Here is a 13,566-nt window from a genome sequence, read left to right on the forward strand (position 1 = left end):
TCCAGCTCACACCCATTGCTCCTTGTCCTACCATTGGGCATCACTGAGAAGAGCCTGGCTCCATCCTCATGACATTCGCCCTTTACATATTTGTAAACGTTAATGAGGTCACCCCCCAGTCTCCTCCAAGCTAAAGAGACCCAGCTTCCTCAGCCTTTCCTCATAAGGGAGATGCTCCACTCCCTTTATCATCTTGGTGGCTCTGCGCTGGACTCTCTCAAGCAGTTCCCTGTCCTAATTTATTGCTGGTAGAGCAATAAAAGATAATTTATTGCTGGTAGTTTGATGGCTTGAGTCTTTATGGGGAAGAATATGAAGGGAATTTATTCATAGATTTTTCTGGAACCTGTTCAATGGAGAAAGATCTGTGTGGGAATCACAGACTATTTGAAAGAATTTGGGGGTTGAAAGAATCATCACCTAGATGATTGCAAAAGGGTATTAGATATGCAGAACAATAGGACATTTCTTTCTAGCAAATAAACACAGTGCACAGGCTCCATGATCATAATTCCCAGATTACATGTATATGCTTAAACCTGGCAAACATTTATGTTGAAAGGAATGACATGAGTGCTGATATGCAGAGTTAATGAAGTATTTGTTGTATTTGTAGCTAGCATTTGGAGGTCTGTATGAAAGTGAACATAAACTAAAGGTCATTGTAGCACCCAGTTTCTTGGGAGCAGTTTCACTTTTGCAGATCAGCAGATTTTACTTGACAATAGTCAAGTCAGTAACTGCAGAAAGTAACCCAAAACACAACTAGGACAAGAATTATTTTCAAGATCTAGTTTGTTGTTAGTCAGTAATTCAGTTGTAGAATCAATAGGTAATTTTTGTCGTAATCTTTTAGGTACCAGAATTGTTTCAAGCTCTGGAACGTGTTTGATTTGAGTCTGTAGGTGTGAATTGAGATTGTTTTGTAGAAAATCAAAGGTGACCAAAGTGAAGAAATCTAACCAGCTTTGCATTTCATGTGCTGATTTGGTCTGACTTCCTAAATTAATTAGTGTACAGACTGCACAGCTGAAATTTGGCATCTGCTGTTTGAGTGCTGTTGAGATAGGATTTTGGAAGCAGAGATGGAACCTAATCCTTTACTAATCTATACTTTACTAGATCTATTTTATATCAACAGTCTCTGCTTCTGTTGAGATCTGTGTAAATCAGAAACTGGGATTATAAGGTTGATTATTATGACACCTAATGTCACCCCATCTGCAGGAATAGAAGAGTTTAATTAAAATGGCTTTCTTGGAGAGAAGGAGCAAAAAACCTTGATTCATTTGCCTTGCAAAATGCTACGTATATATAACTAATGCAGTAACTTATGAATTGTACCCACAAATAAAATTAGGGGAAGGAGGAAGGTTGCATGCAGCTAAGTGAAATTAATTTTCCTAAAACACTTGTCCATTTTCCAGGGCTTCAGTATGCATGCATAGTCTTTCCTGAAAATGCAGTTCTGTGTACTGGACACTATAAGGAACAGTAATTGGGAATGCCATTGCTCAAACATTAATTAAAACATGATGATGTATTTCTGCCACAGGACTCCATTGGAGAGCAGATCGTGCTTTCAGTGTCATTTCTGTTCCATCAAAAAAAGCCTATATAGCTCTGCAAACTTTTGTCTGTTTTGCCAGTAAATCAAGACTTTAATCTAAGGGACAGTAGTACACTGTTGATGGCAGCATTTGGAACAATGCGTGCTCAATAGTGGGTGTCAGATTTTTGAAATAATAACACAATTTGTTCACGAGTGCATGTCTGTGCTTGTGTGTATTTGTATATCTGTATATGGAGAATGGGGCTTTGGCTGAAGAAATCTTTGTTAAGGACTTTGAGAGGAACTCTGTCACCTGGAGTGACTGGAAAAAACACTGTGTAAATTTTATGGTATGAACCTCAAACCTCTTTGACTTCTGCTATCCTGCTGCTTTTGAGTGGACTCACTGTCTTGCTTTGGTTTCAGTCACACCTGGGATATTAGGAAAAAATTTGAACATTAGGAAATTTTTTTTTCACCAAAAGGATTGTCAAGCATTGGAACAGGCTGCCCAAGAAAGTGTTTGGGTCACCATCCCTGGAGGTATTTAGAAGACATGTAGATATGCTTAGGGACATGGTTTTAGAGATGGACTTGGCAGTGTTAGGTTTGTGGTTGAACTCAATGATCTTAAAGGTCTTTTCCAACCAAAGTGATTCTATGATTGGAACACTAGAAAATTTTCTCAACATTGTTCTGGGCATCAATCTTTCTTCTGAAACTCCCCACAAAATCCATAGGCTGAGCAGGGAATTGAGAGGAGTCTGAAAACCTCCCTCCTTTCCAACCTCTTCGTGACCGACGGTGGTTTCCATGTTGCAGTAGCAGAATTGTGCCTGCTGCTCTGCTCAGCTTCTGTTTCTCATAAAATTGCTCCCTGCTCACCGTACAGGATAAAGGGAAAAACATCCCCGTGTCTGTCCTTGTAGCCAATATTCTACTTGCTCAGGTGGTGCTTTTTCACTGTGGTAACTATGTGAAGTCTGCAGTTATTCACTGTGTTTTGGGGAGGCTTCCAGCCCTTCTAGCAGTTCACCATCAGTGTCTGTGTGCATGCCATGGATACAAAGGCCAGAAGCGTTGGTAGATTAGTTTGATGTCCTCTGTGGCACAGACCTAAGTCCAGGATAACGCAGTGGACTTTTGCTTCCAGAAAGGCATCCTGTCTTGGTAAGCAGAAATTATTTGACCTGACTTCTAGCAGCTGATCCTTAGAAGACCTTTCTTGCTAGATGTGGAAGGCCTTTCATCAACAGAGAAAAACACAAAGGAAATACTAGGGCGTGCAACTAAAACACACTGTAGACTTGTGGTAAAGCTTGCTTAACTTCCCTCACTCTGCATTTTTTTCCTAGCATCAAAAGTTTTTTGTAAAATTTTTCTGCCATATCAATCTGCCTTTTCAACCTCATCTTTAAAATAGAATCCCAGGATTCAGCACTGCAGCATCCCGTTGCCATGGGAGGCAGGTGTGTTTCAACAGCAACCACAGGTGCTCGCTGCTGCTCAAACACCTGGGAATTGCAGCTGCAGTACTTGCAGCGCTGAATGGACGTTGACAGTCTTCTCCAGAGAAAAGACAGCCTGTCTTCTCTTTTTCATTACATGGCCCCCATGTTATGGGAAGGGGGGAGCTGGTGATGTGCTGTCATGATCTGTTTGCTTTGTAGCTAGATTTAAATGTTGCCTCTGAATTAATCAAGCTCAGCAAGCTCTTGTTGCATCTGACCTTTCTCCCTTAGTTTCTCAGCGCTGTTTTTCTATTGAGTCACTAAACTACTAAAGTTAGGTCTGAAATTTCTCTCTGCTGAACGTGTGTGGGAACACGCATTTATTGCAGATTTTCTATTGACAAACAGTTATTTGAGATGTAACAGAGCCGGCCCGGCATCCCCTCACCGTGCACTTTATTGATGGTTTGTGTTACTAACTTTAATGACGTGAGGCTTTCTGTAGAAGCGTGTGGGTTAGCTGTACAGTTCCTCCCTTCACTGTGTGTTTTCAAGTTCCTCTGATGAATTTGAGGGATTTCCTTGGCATAGATATACTCCAGGCTGTACTTCATGTTTGTGCACTCCTCTTTCAGCCAATTACCCTTGCTGGGTAAATATGGAAGTCTAATGTCCTGCATGGGAAGTGCTAATTAGCTGTGTCCAAGGAACACATGGGAAGATGGGGGGTGCATCTGTGCTCTCTTTGTCTCCTCTCAGTTGCTTTAGATGGGATTGGGTGAAGATTTAACTCCCTGACTTAATTCATTGTAATGGAAATGAACTGCTCTATGTAGCACAAAATTCGAAAGCTGTGTGTGATGTGTTTTCTTCTGCTGAGGTTTTTGGTGGCTTTTTAAAAGGACCAGGCTTGTGCAGACAGATGGAAAAATGCTGATAAAAAATAACTTGTAAAAAGCAGGAGAGCTGTCTGACCTGCTGCAGTTCTCTACTCTTCCTTGCCTATCCTGCACATCACTTTAAACTATGTAGTGTTGACCAGATCAGGTCTCTGCAGAAGCTGCCAAGTCCAACTTCTCCTGGGCTTGTTTTTAACCAGGGGACCGTGCAACCTTTCTGGGGCCGGGGTGGAAGGAGCTGGAAATCCACCAGTGTGTTAAGCATCACCATTATTTGGGAGAGGTTTGGTGGAAAAGACATGTTTATGTAAATTACATGGTTTAAAATCATAATTTAGCTGCTATATAACAGCTTTTGGTAAAGCTTTGACAGAAACAATGTTCTGACTGTGCTTGTCACCAGGATCTGATGAACCCTTGCCAGCAGAGCTTGACTTGTGATTTCTGTATTGAATTGTTTCGTGAGGTTGCAGATCACCTCTGGCCGTCTGTGGCACTGTCAGAGTCATAGCCTGACACCACCCCTTTTCCCTGTATCTTTAGGGCTCAGCTCCTTGCTGGCTCTGTCATCCTTGAAAATAACAGCTGTGAATTGAACGTGTGAGGTGGTGTGTGGCAGGTTGGCTGGTACAAGACTAATAGCAGACAAGAGCTCTGGTCTCTCTTCCTGCTCCTGGAAATTATTTTCTTGCCTCTTACACTGGCTCTCTTTTCCAGGAGTCAGAAGCTAGGCACTCAGTTTTGCATGATTTATCCAGTTAAAAAGGATAAGTTAAGCCAGCACACCACTGGCTAACCACTTCATAACCTCTGATTTTTAATCTATTTAAGTGCTGCTCCTTTCAGTTTCCTCCAGGCTGCACTAAAAAACCTCACGTGCTGATCCATGCAGAGAGAACTCTGCACCTGCAGCCTTGGTTAGTTGTGCTCTGATACAGTGTATTTATGCACATTCAGTGCAACCTTTGAATAGCCACATTGGTTAGGAAATTGGTGTGCTTTTGAGGCAGAAAGAAAAATTAGTCCTGATCCATATGACTTTCATCCACATGATCAAAACCTTTTGTCTGCTTTCCCAAGGCAACATGTGTGCCTGTGTGATCATCACTAGATTTCTTTCTGGCTCCTGAGATTTTGTTTGTTTGTTTGTTTCTCGTTTGATTTCAGGTATTTTGGAGTTTTTTCACCATCAGCTGAAGGACATTGTTGAATATGCAGAACTGAAGACTGTGTGCTTCCAGAATTTGCGGGAAGTGGGAAATGCTGTCCTGTTTTGCCTCCTCATTGAACAGAGTCTGGTAGGTGCCTGCTGTGCTTGTTTAAAACCCATCTGTCTCTCAAAATGTGCTCTCCAATTTTTGTTACTAACGTCACAAATAACAAGGTTGAAATCTGCTGCTGCTGATGGGCAGATGGGTAGAAACAGTTCCCTGCTCTGATCTCTTACAGTCTTGCAGGGGCCTTCGTGTCTGTGAGATAGCAGGGATGCCTGACTTTGCTGGGTGAGAGACATGGCTCTGTGTACAGTAGCTGAGGATCAAATATTACGACAATCATAAATTATGATCAAATGTAGAATATCTGCAGTCACGGGGTGGCTACTCTCTTTATGTCAATGAGTTGTGTGTCTGGTACTGTTGTTTTCCTTCCCTGCTTGTCATTCCTGTTGTCATCTGAAACATCACAAAGTTAACATGGACTCCTTGGACATCCTTCTTGCTGCTTGGATGGCTGACAGTGGCACCTGCTCTGCCAGACATTTGTGTCTCTGAGCTTGAATGAAGCTGCTTCCTATATGCTTAGCCTCCACCCTGCAGCATGCGAAGCTGCCCGCTGGTGAGGGCACGGTGCTACCATTGCTCTTTATCCCTACCTCTCGTTTTCTTTTCCCACTCTTCTTTCATGTTACACAATCTGCTGTTCAAACAAAATGGCCAGACCTGCAATTTCTTGTTCTTCGTGCTTTTGGGTGCTTACAGAGGGAAAGGTGGGCATTGCTTATGGATTGGAAAAGCAACAGGTGTGCCGTCTCCCCTTTCCCTAAAAAAAGTGCTTTTGAGACTTGGGTGGGGAGTCTCTCCCCTGCCTGTTGGTACAGGATGCTCGGCCCAGGCTCTGGAAGCACACGCTGCTGCTGAGGCTGAGCTGCCCGTCATGTAGAGATCTTTCCTGGCTGTGAACTGGTTACGTCGCTTCGTCAGCAAGCTGGCTGGGGGCCTGCTGCTGCACAAAAATAAAGCCTCATGTAAGACTCCTTCTCTAGGGTGTATTAAAGCTGATGATGTAAGACAAGGTAATGAAGACATGTTGTTCCTCAGAGTCCTGTTCATGGTTCAAGAGGATCCCTCCCTCATGGTGGAGAGTGACTGGAGGGACAGGTGATAAAACAGTGAAACTATTCAGTGATGGGATAGCTGAACCAAAATGAGAAACTGGATTACTTTGGATTTAGGCTGACAGGGTATGCAGTGAAAGGCCAGGCAGGTGAATGCCCTCACTGCTTGAGGGTATACCAAGTGACGCCAACGCTGGAGCTATGTTCTTTGAGACACTGCCCTAGTGATCCTTTCTAGTAATACAGCACTGCTTGCTGCCCCTCCTCTTGTTTTTGCCCTTGGTGGTGCCCCAATGTCCTGTCACCAGTTTCATTCCATTGTGGTCATCTGTCATAACTAAACTAGACTTTACCCCTGTGCAAAATGTAGGTCTAGTGCATTTCTGCTAGTGGTGGGTCTTGTTAATTTTGACTGCCTAGCACATGTGTGTTCATAGGTTGACACAGAATCATTTAGGTTGGGAAAGACCCTTAAAAGCGTCAAGTCCAACCGCAAGGATCCAGCTGTGGGAAAGGCATATTAACTCTAGTACCCTGGCCTTGCTGAGGGTACGGCTGATGAACATCTCTTCTAATGCTAGCACTAATAAAAATGAGCAGGGCCTCTGCTCCAAATATGAGGAGAGGGACTTAGCAAAGTCATGTGTTTGCTTCTGGTCATCTCTGCATTTTCTTTGCACCTACGGCTGCCAAGAACCAGGAGACATCTGTCTTCCTTCCCTCCATCCCTAAAGATGTAAAATACTTCCTGAGAGCTGGTTCACCGCTGCTGTCGTGTGTCTCAGCCCACCTGGCAGGGAGATGTCCCCACCACGGTAACAGGCTGTGGGAATGGTGTTGGTAAAAATAACCAAGCAGTGAGTCATCTTCTTCACCGCTCTGTTGGTCTGTGCGGGAGCCGTCTGCCGCTTTCACATCAAAATTACTCACTCTGCATTAGTGTTTTAATATATACCCTGTCCTTTACAAACTGCCAGCTGAGGGTGGGAGGAGAGCTGCTGGAGTTTATTTGGGAATCCAAGATAGCCTGGTGAAATCAAATTGTCCTTGGGAGTGATCCCATGAGGAGAGCGAGGGCTCGGAGTGGCTCCATGGGGTGGCACCGGAGACTGGCTGCCATCTAGTGTTATGGTGATGGTGCATTTTGGAAGCCCATTTTGGGGATCTAGTGTGGTTTGGGGATTCTTTGATCCTAAATGCCTCTCGTTTCCTTTTTGTTCCAGTCCCTAGAGGAAGTATGTGACCTGTTGCATGCAGCGCCGTTCCAAAATATCCTGCCCAGAGTTCACGTCAAAGGTATCAGCTAAGTGAAAACACCTTCCTTGGGTAACGCTTTCCACTTTCCTTGCCTCTCGCTGCAGTTTCGGTGACTGTCCCCAGCCATCCTTTACAGCACTGCTGTTAGTTATGGGACAGAGGTAACAGATTCAGGCCTGTTTGCCTGGCTGAAAAATACGTGCTTCTTAGCAAGGCTCTGTGCAAATTACAAGAGGAAGAGGAGGAATAAATACCGTGACAAGGACAGGTGGGATGTATACCCAGGGCAGTATTACCCCTCTGTGTGGATGTAGTGAGAGGCTTTTCCAAAGGTGCTGTTTAGCTTATATGATTGCAATTAAAGGGGTTAGGCTTGATCATACAGGGTATAGGAAGTCTGTCAGCAGAGTAAGTAAATACAAGTGGTCCCTGGTTCCAGTGTACTTTTCACTTTTTACTAAAAACATTCCTTTTTACTAAACTGGGCATGCAGTGCTGAATGTTGGCGGGATTGCTGCCTCTGGTGTCTGCTTTCCTCACCCTTCATCATCAGATAGTGACCTTTTTTTCCCCCCCTCACTCTTCTCTTAGTTCTGTGTTGCTCCTCTGTCTCCTTTCCTCTCTGTTTCTTGCTTCCAGAGAAGCTGATTTGTTCTGCTCAGAGAAATCCCGTCAGCTAAAAATCTTGGAGAGTATTTCCAGACTCACCATAGCTACTTGCACCTCTGCATAAAACTAACCAGACCATTATAAACAGTGTTTTCCCATTTGCTGAGCATTTCCTACTTGCTAGGGATGAGGGGCTGCCAACTGCTTTTTAAAGCCTTGTTATACACAGAATTCCACCCTCATTATAACCCCACCTTCTGGAGTAAAGAATTTTATGTATGATAAGGACAATATACTTGGCCTAGTAAAAGTGGGAGTCAAATATGTTGGCAGCAGCAGCATAATAGAGCCTTATATTCAGTCTTCAATTAATTAAATGTATTCTACTACAGATCTTTGGTTTCTTTTTGTTTGCACATACAATGCAGCATTTAAAAATATGTATTTTTCTAAAAGCACATTGAAGATTAACCAACTATTTAGACCTATAAAAATAACTTACCCAGTTTTCTTTGGCACTGAATAAAGACTGTGTAAAAATAAGAATTTTCTTGCTTAATTTCAATTTATAAAATTAAGTCGGCTACCAAGTAAATGAATGGGTACTCTCTATTTATATTTTCTTTCAGAGGGGGAAAGACTTGATGCTAAAATGAAGAGACTAGAATCAAAATATGCTCCACTACATTTGGTTCCTCTCATTGAAAGACTAGGCACACCCCAGGTAATCTCTCTCATTTGTGTCTGAGGCAATTCAAGAAATTTCTGAGCACTAGAAAGCCTGTTCTTTGACACATGCTGATAGCAGTGTCAGAACTTCAACCTGCACATCCAACAGGATCTTTTATTCAGGTCTGTGCATTTGGTAAAGCTGTTAAAGCGCAGAAGATTAAAACATTTGAGATTGGGTTGGAATTGACACGTTTTGGGGAAAATGCTAATTTGTACGTACGTTTCCATGTGATACTCTAGGGTCAGTATAGGGTCAGTATAGGGCCAGCCTGGGAGGTCCTAGTGCAAATTCCACCAAAAGCCATCAGGTTTTTTGTGCATGTATATATATTTTGAAACAATTTATTTGCCTCTCAGCCAGATGATTAGAAACTCTTGGAAATGAGCCGAGTTGAGCTTTCCTGGAAACACAATGACCAGAGAGAACATTCTTGAACTGCCTTTGCAGCTTCAGCGCTATTTTCTGTCAGTGTGAGGGGCGCGTTAGTTCCCTGCTAACCTTAGCAGTTTACAAGTGACTGAGATGCGAACAGTAGAGACTAAGAGCAGAGTGCTCTGAAGGAAGGACTTCAGATTGCTTTTATCATCACATGTGCTGCTGCACTGCAGGAGAGAGCTGTCAGTGTGACGGCCCGAGCTGGGACAAGCCCAAACCGAGCGTTGCCAGTTAGGGGTATTGCCAGAGCCCGTTGGCGCTGTATTTGGAGCTTTCCCATTGCGAACAGCAGCAGCCGAGAGATACGCAGAAAGGAGCTACTGCCCGTACGAGCAGCTGAGCACTGAACTCTCTGGTTTTGCTTTTCATTCAGGCAAAGAATTCTTCAAACATCACTGGGACTAGTCCAGGATTAGCATTACTGCAGTTACTTTTATTTACTATAGCGGTGGCCTGTCTCCTTGAAAAGGCTGTTACAATTTTCTCTGAATGTTTTTCCCGCTGAACTGAACCCCTGGTTCGTGGCCTCTGACCTCACTTAGAATCAGGAGAAATTGCTCCTAGAATAAACCAAGTGAAACTGAAAAAACGTGGTGATGTATGGAGTTTTTTGTTTGTTTTTGTTTTTTATATAAAGTCTAGTGGTCAAGTGGCTTTTACCAGGATTTTTCACTTTCTTTCTCTCCACCTTAGCAAATAGCAATCGCAAGGGAAGGAGACTTGCTGACCAAAGAACGCCTCTGCTGCGGCCTGTCCATGTTCGAGGTGATCCTGACGAGGATCCGCTCCTTCCTGGATGATCCCATCTGGCGCGGGCCCCTGCCCAGCAACGGGGTGATGCACGTGGATGAGTGTGTGGAATTCCATCGCCTCTGGAGCGCCATGCAGTTCGTCTACTGCATCCCCGTGGGAACGCACGAGTTCACCGTGGAGTACGTACTACCAGCTGCCGGCTGGCTGCCCGCGGGCAACAGGGCTTTGTTTGTCCTCCCTGTAACTGCCGTAGAATGGAGGGGTTTGTCTGCCCCTCTGCAAGAGCTTAGTGCTGCCAACACAGGGAAAGTGCTGCCATCACAGGGAGGGGCTCATAATCCATGAACACAGATATTATTGTGTGTTTAACCAAAATAACCTTCTGTTTTAAGTATTGCCACTGGATAACGAATGAACCCACGACAAACAGGCCCTAGCATGTGTCTTTCACCAGGAGTCAGACCCCTGTGGACGCTGAACGTATTTATAAAATACCTGAACATTGGTGCATATATTTCTAAGAAGTAGTTTCTTCTCTGAATTAAGAGCAAGAATGAGCATTTGGAAGTTATTAACATGAGTTAACCAGGAACTGTGGTTCTAGGTTTTGTTAATTTTGATAATATCCTTATTTTGAAAAACTGTTGAGCTGTAACATGCCGAGGAGGCAGCAGCATAGGACGTTTCCTTCCTTTCACGCCTGCAGCCCAAAGGAGCAGGGTGGTGTTGAATTCCCACTTTGTTTCCTTTGAACATGAAACGTAAAGCTGCTGGAGTCTACTGAGGAGTAAATGTTGTTGGAGTAACTCTGCGTTGTGCAGAACTCTGGAGGGCTTCTGTGTTTTTGTTAAGCATAGAATCATAGAATGGTTTGGATTGGAAGGGACCTTAAAGATCACCTAGTTCCAACCCCCCTGCCATCAGCAGGGACACCTTCCACTAGACCAGGTTGCTCAAAGCCTCATCCAGCCTGGCCTTGAACACTTCCAGGGAGGGGGCATCCACAGCTTCTCTGGGCAACCTGTTCCAGTGTCTGACCACCCTCACAGTGAAGAATTTCTTCCTAATATCTAATCTAAACCTGCCCTCTTTCAGCTTAAAGCCATTTCCCCTTGTTCCCCTGCATCGCTTGTGGTCTCTGGAAAGAGAACTTAATTGACTAGAGATTTTGCACTATTTTCTAGATTAATGTCTAACATATTCTAGAGTGATGTATATGTAGTTTAGTATAATGGCTGATGACTGAGCACTTCCTGTGATTATGTTTCTGAAGATGGAGGCGAAATGTGCTTTATGTGGTGTGTTTCCTGTCTCAGGCAGTGCTTTGGCGATGGCTTGCACTGGGCGGGCTGCATGATCATCGTGCTTTTGGGACAGCAGCGGCGCTTTGATGTGTTGGATTTCTGCTACCACCTGTTGAAAGTCCAAAAGCATGATGGCAAAGACGAGGTTATAAAGAATGTGGTGAGTTGAAAACATCTGTTCTGTATTTGCTGTAGTAATAAAGACAACAATAAATCAGAGCTGTTTGTACTCAGATGCAGTGTAGATGTCAGAGTTGCTTTTTAGAATGAAATGTCAAAAACGAGGGCACCAGCATTTTTAGGAACAAAGGATTAAGACATTAGTACTGGAGTTTGAAGACTGGTCAGTGCAAATTGTGATTTCCTGAGTATGTGGGATTTTCTTAATGCTTCTCATCTCATATACATGCATTCAGATTATGACAAGGCTGCCTCTTGTAAATTGCCTTTTTGTACACTGTCAAAAACCAAAATGCACCTTGGGTTTTCACCAAATTAGCAGCGTAAGGGCGGCATTTGTAACCGCCGGGAGGGGCGAGGTAACAGTATTTGCTGTTTTTTTGTCTAAGGCTTTTTATCTCCAAAGCTAATTCCTGTGTGTCTGGTTTATTTTTATGTTTGCAGCCTTTGAAGAAAATGGTTGAGAGAATTCGCAAGTTCCAGATACTGAATGATGAAATAATTGCTATTTTGGACAAGTATTTGAAGTCCGGCGATGGAGAGAGCACACCCGTGGAACACGTGCGCTGCTTCCAGCCACCCATCCATCAGTCCCTTGCCAGCAACTAGACTTCCCACCTAATGATACTTTTTGCACCTATTTAGGCTAAAAAGAATGACAAAAACCCCACACCAACAGTTTTAAGAATCCCCTCATCTACATTTTTTGGTATGCCTGTGCCATTTGAGTGGTGCCCTGTCCTCTTCAGTCTCCAAGCACAGCAACTGTATACAATCTATACTTATTTTTCTAGACTAATATTTTATACACTTTGATTAAAAACCTGTGACTGTGAAAGATTTTTGAAATCTCTTTGCATTCCTGTGCAAAGGCACTGCCTGAGGTGGCCATTTTAGACTGGACTGGCATAATTTTCCCCTGAAGCTATCAAGACAATAGCCGTGGAGGATAAAAAACTGGGGTCTGTAGAAAAAGAATTTTTAGAAGTAAATTCCTAATTGTTTGTATTAGAGCATTGCTTAATTAGCCTTTATTAAAAAACAAAACAACAAACTGTTGTTGGTGCTTTGTGAATACTTTTTCTAGTCTGGTGACTATTTTTCCTCTTTGCAAAACTGTTCTCTGAGATCAGTAATTATGGAAATGAAGGCTAATTAAGGTGATTGTTTTGAAGTTATTGAACATGGTGGTGACTGATCTTTTTAAAAGGCAATAGTTTGATTGCTTTAGAATGAGGACTGTTTGCTTTTTCCCAATGACAGCTTCTAACACAATTTATATTTTAGTTGGCGATACGTACCTGTGTACCAAAATACATGTTTACAAGTGATAAGGAATTCTTGTTTACAAGAATCTTGACTACAGTGATCAGGTATCATCTATCCCAGTACATAAGCTCTAATGATGTTAACAGTGATTTACTTATGGAAAGCATTTGTTTAATTACACTTACTGTATTATGCAAACACTGCATCAGTAAAATTGTTTGTAAAACTTTGCAACTGTAAAAGTTGAATTTTAAAGCAACCTGTACAGCCAAAAGTAGTATCTTCTGCTTGTTTATTGCAGGATCCCAATGGAGCTTTTTGGTTGGCTGTTGGGATCAACCCAAAACAAAAACGAGTTAAGATGGCTGAGTTAAGATGGCTGGAACAGACAGAGACAGCTAATTACATGTTTCACCCAGGATATGGAATTCTGGAGATGCTATTTGGTTAGTGTGAAATGAAGAACGCATCCCTCTGAGAGCCTGTTTTTCTCCCTTCCCTCTCACTAGTTGAGGTTAGGCACAATACATCTTTTCTCCTGCTCCACTCTTCAGATGCTTCACAGCAATGGAATGGAGTCCAGCAATGGGTAGAAATGAGCATCTGTCAGACAAGGTAGGCAGGAGATGAGGAATGTGTAGGAACTGGATTTTGAGGAAAGAAGAGAAATTAACTGAAATTTCTCAATAAAACAGAGGATAGAGAGGTGCCAGGCAATCTATAAACAGATTTCCACTACCCCATGTTTTCCAGGACATCTGTACTTGAGGGCTGCCATTCTGGACTGGT

General features: G+C 43.1%; 1 protein-coding gene across 4 annotated transcripts in view; it reads left to right on the forward strand.

The window, feature by feature from the left end:
• The window catches only part of CYFIP1 (cytoplasmic FMR1 interacting protein 1), a 61,626-nt gene extending 49,071 nt beyond the window's left edge, over positions 1-12,555 (forward strand). For all 4 annotated transcript variants that reach the window (XM_010162996.2, XM_029083759.1, XM_010162997.1 and 1 more), the window contains 6 exons: positions 5,070-5,200; positions 7,461-7,533; positions 8,733-8,827; positions 9,965-10,203; positions 11,341-11,488; positions 11,953-12,555. In XM_010162996.2, the coding sequence (XP_010161298.1) occupies positions 5,070-5,200; positions 7,461-7,533; positions 8,733-8,827; positions 9,965-10,203; positions 11,341-11,488; positions 11,953-12,117 (851 nt within the window). In that variant the 3' untranslated portion in view covers positions 12,118-12,555. The remainder of the gene's footprint in view (positions 1-5,069; positions 5,201-7,460; positions 7,534-8,732; positions 8,828-9,964; positions 10,204-11,340; positions 11,489-11,952) is intronic.
• Positions 12,556-13,566: the final 1,011 nt, after the last annotated feature.

Source organism: Antrostomus carolinensis, unplaced genomic scaffold (assembly GCF_000700745.2).
Source record: "Antrostomus carolinensis isolate BGI_N321 unplaced genomic scaffold, ASM70074v2 scaffold4412, whole genome shotgun sequence".
NCBI lineage: Eukaryota > Metazoa > Chordata > Aves > Caprimulgiformes > Caprimulgidae > Antrostomus > Antrostomus carolinensis.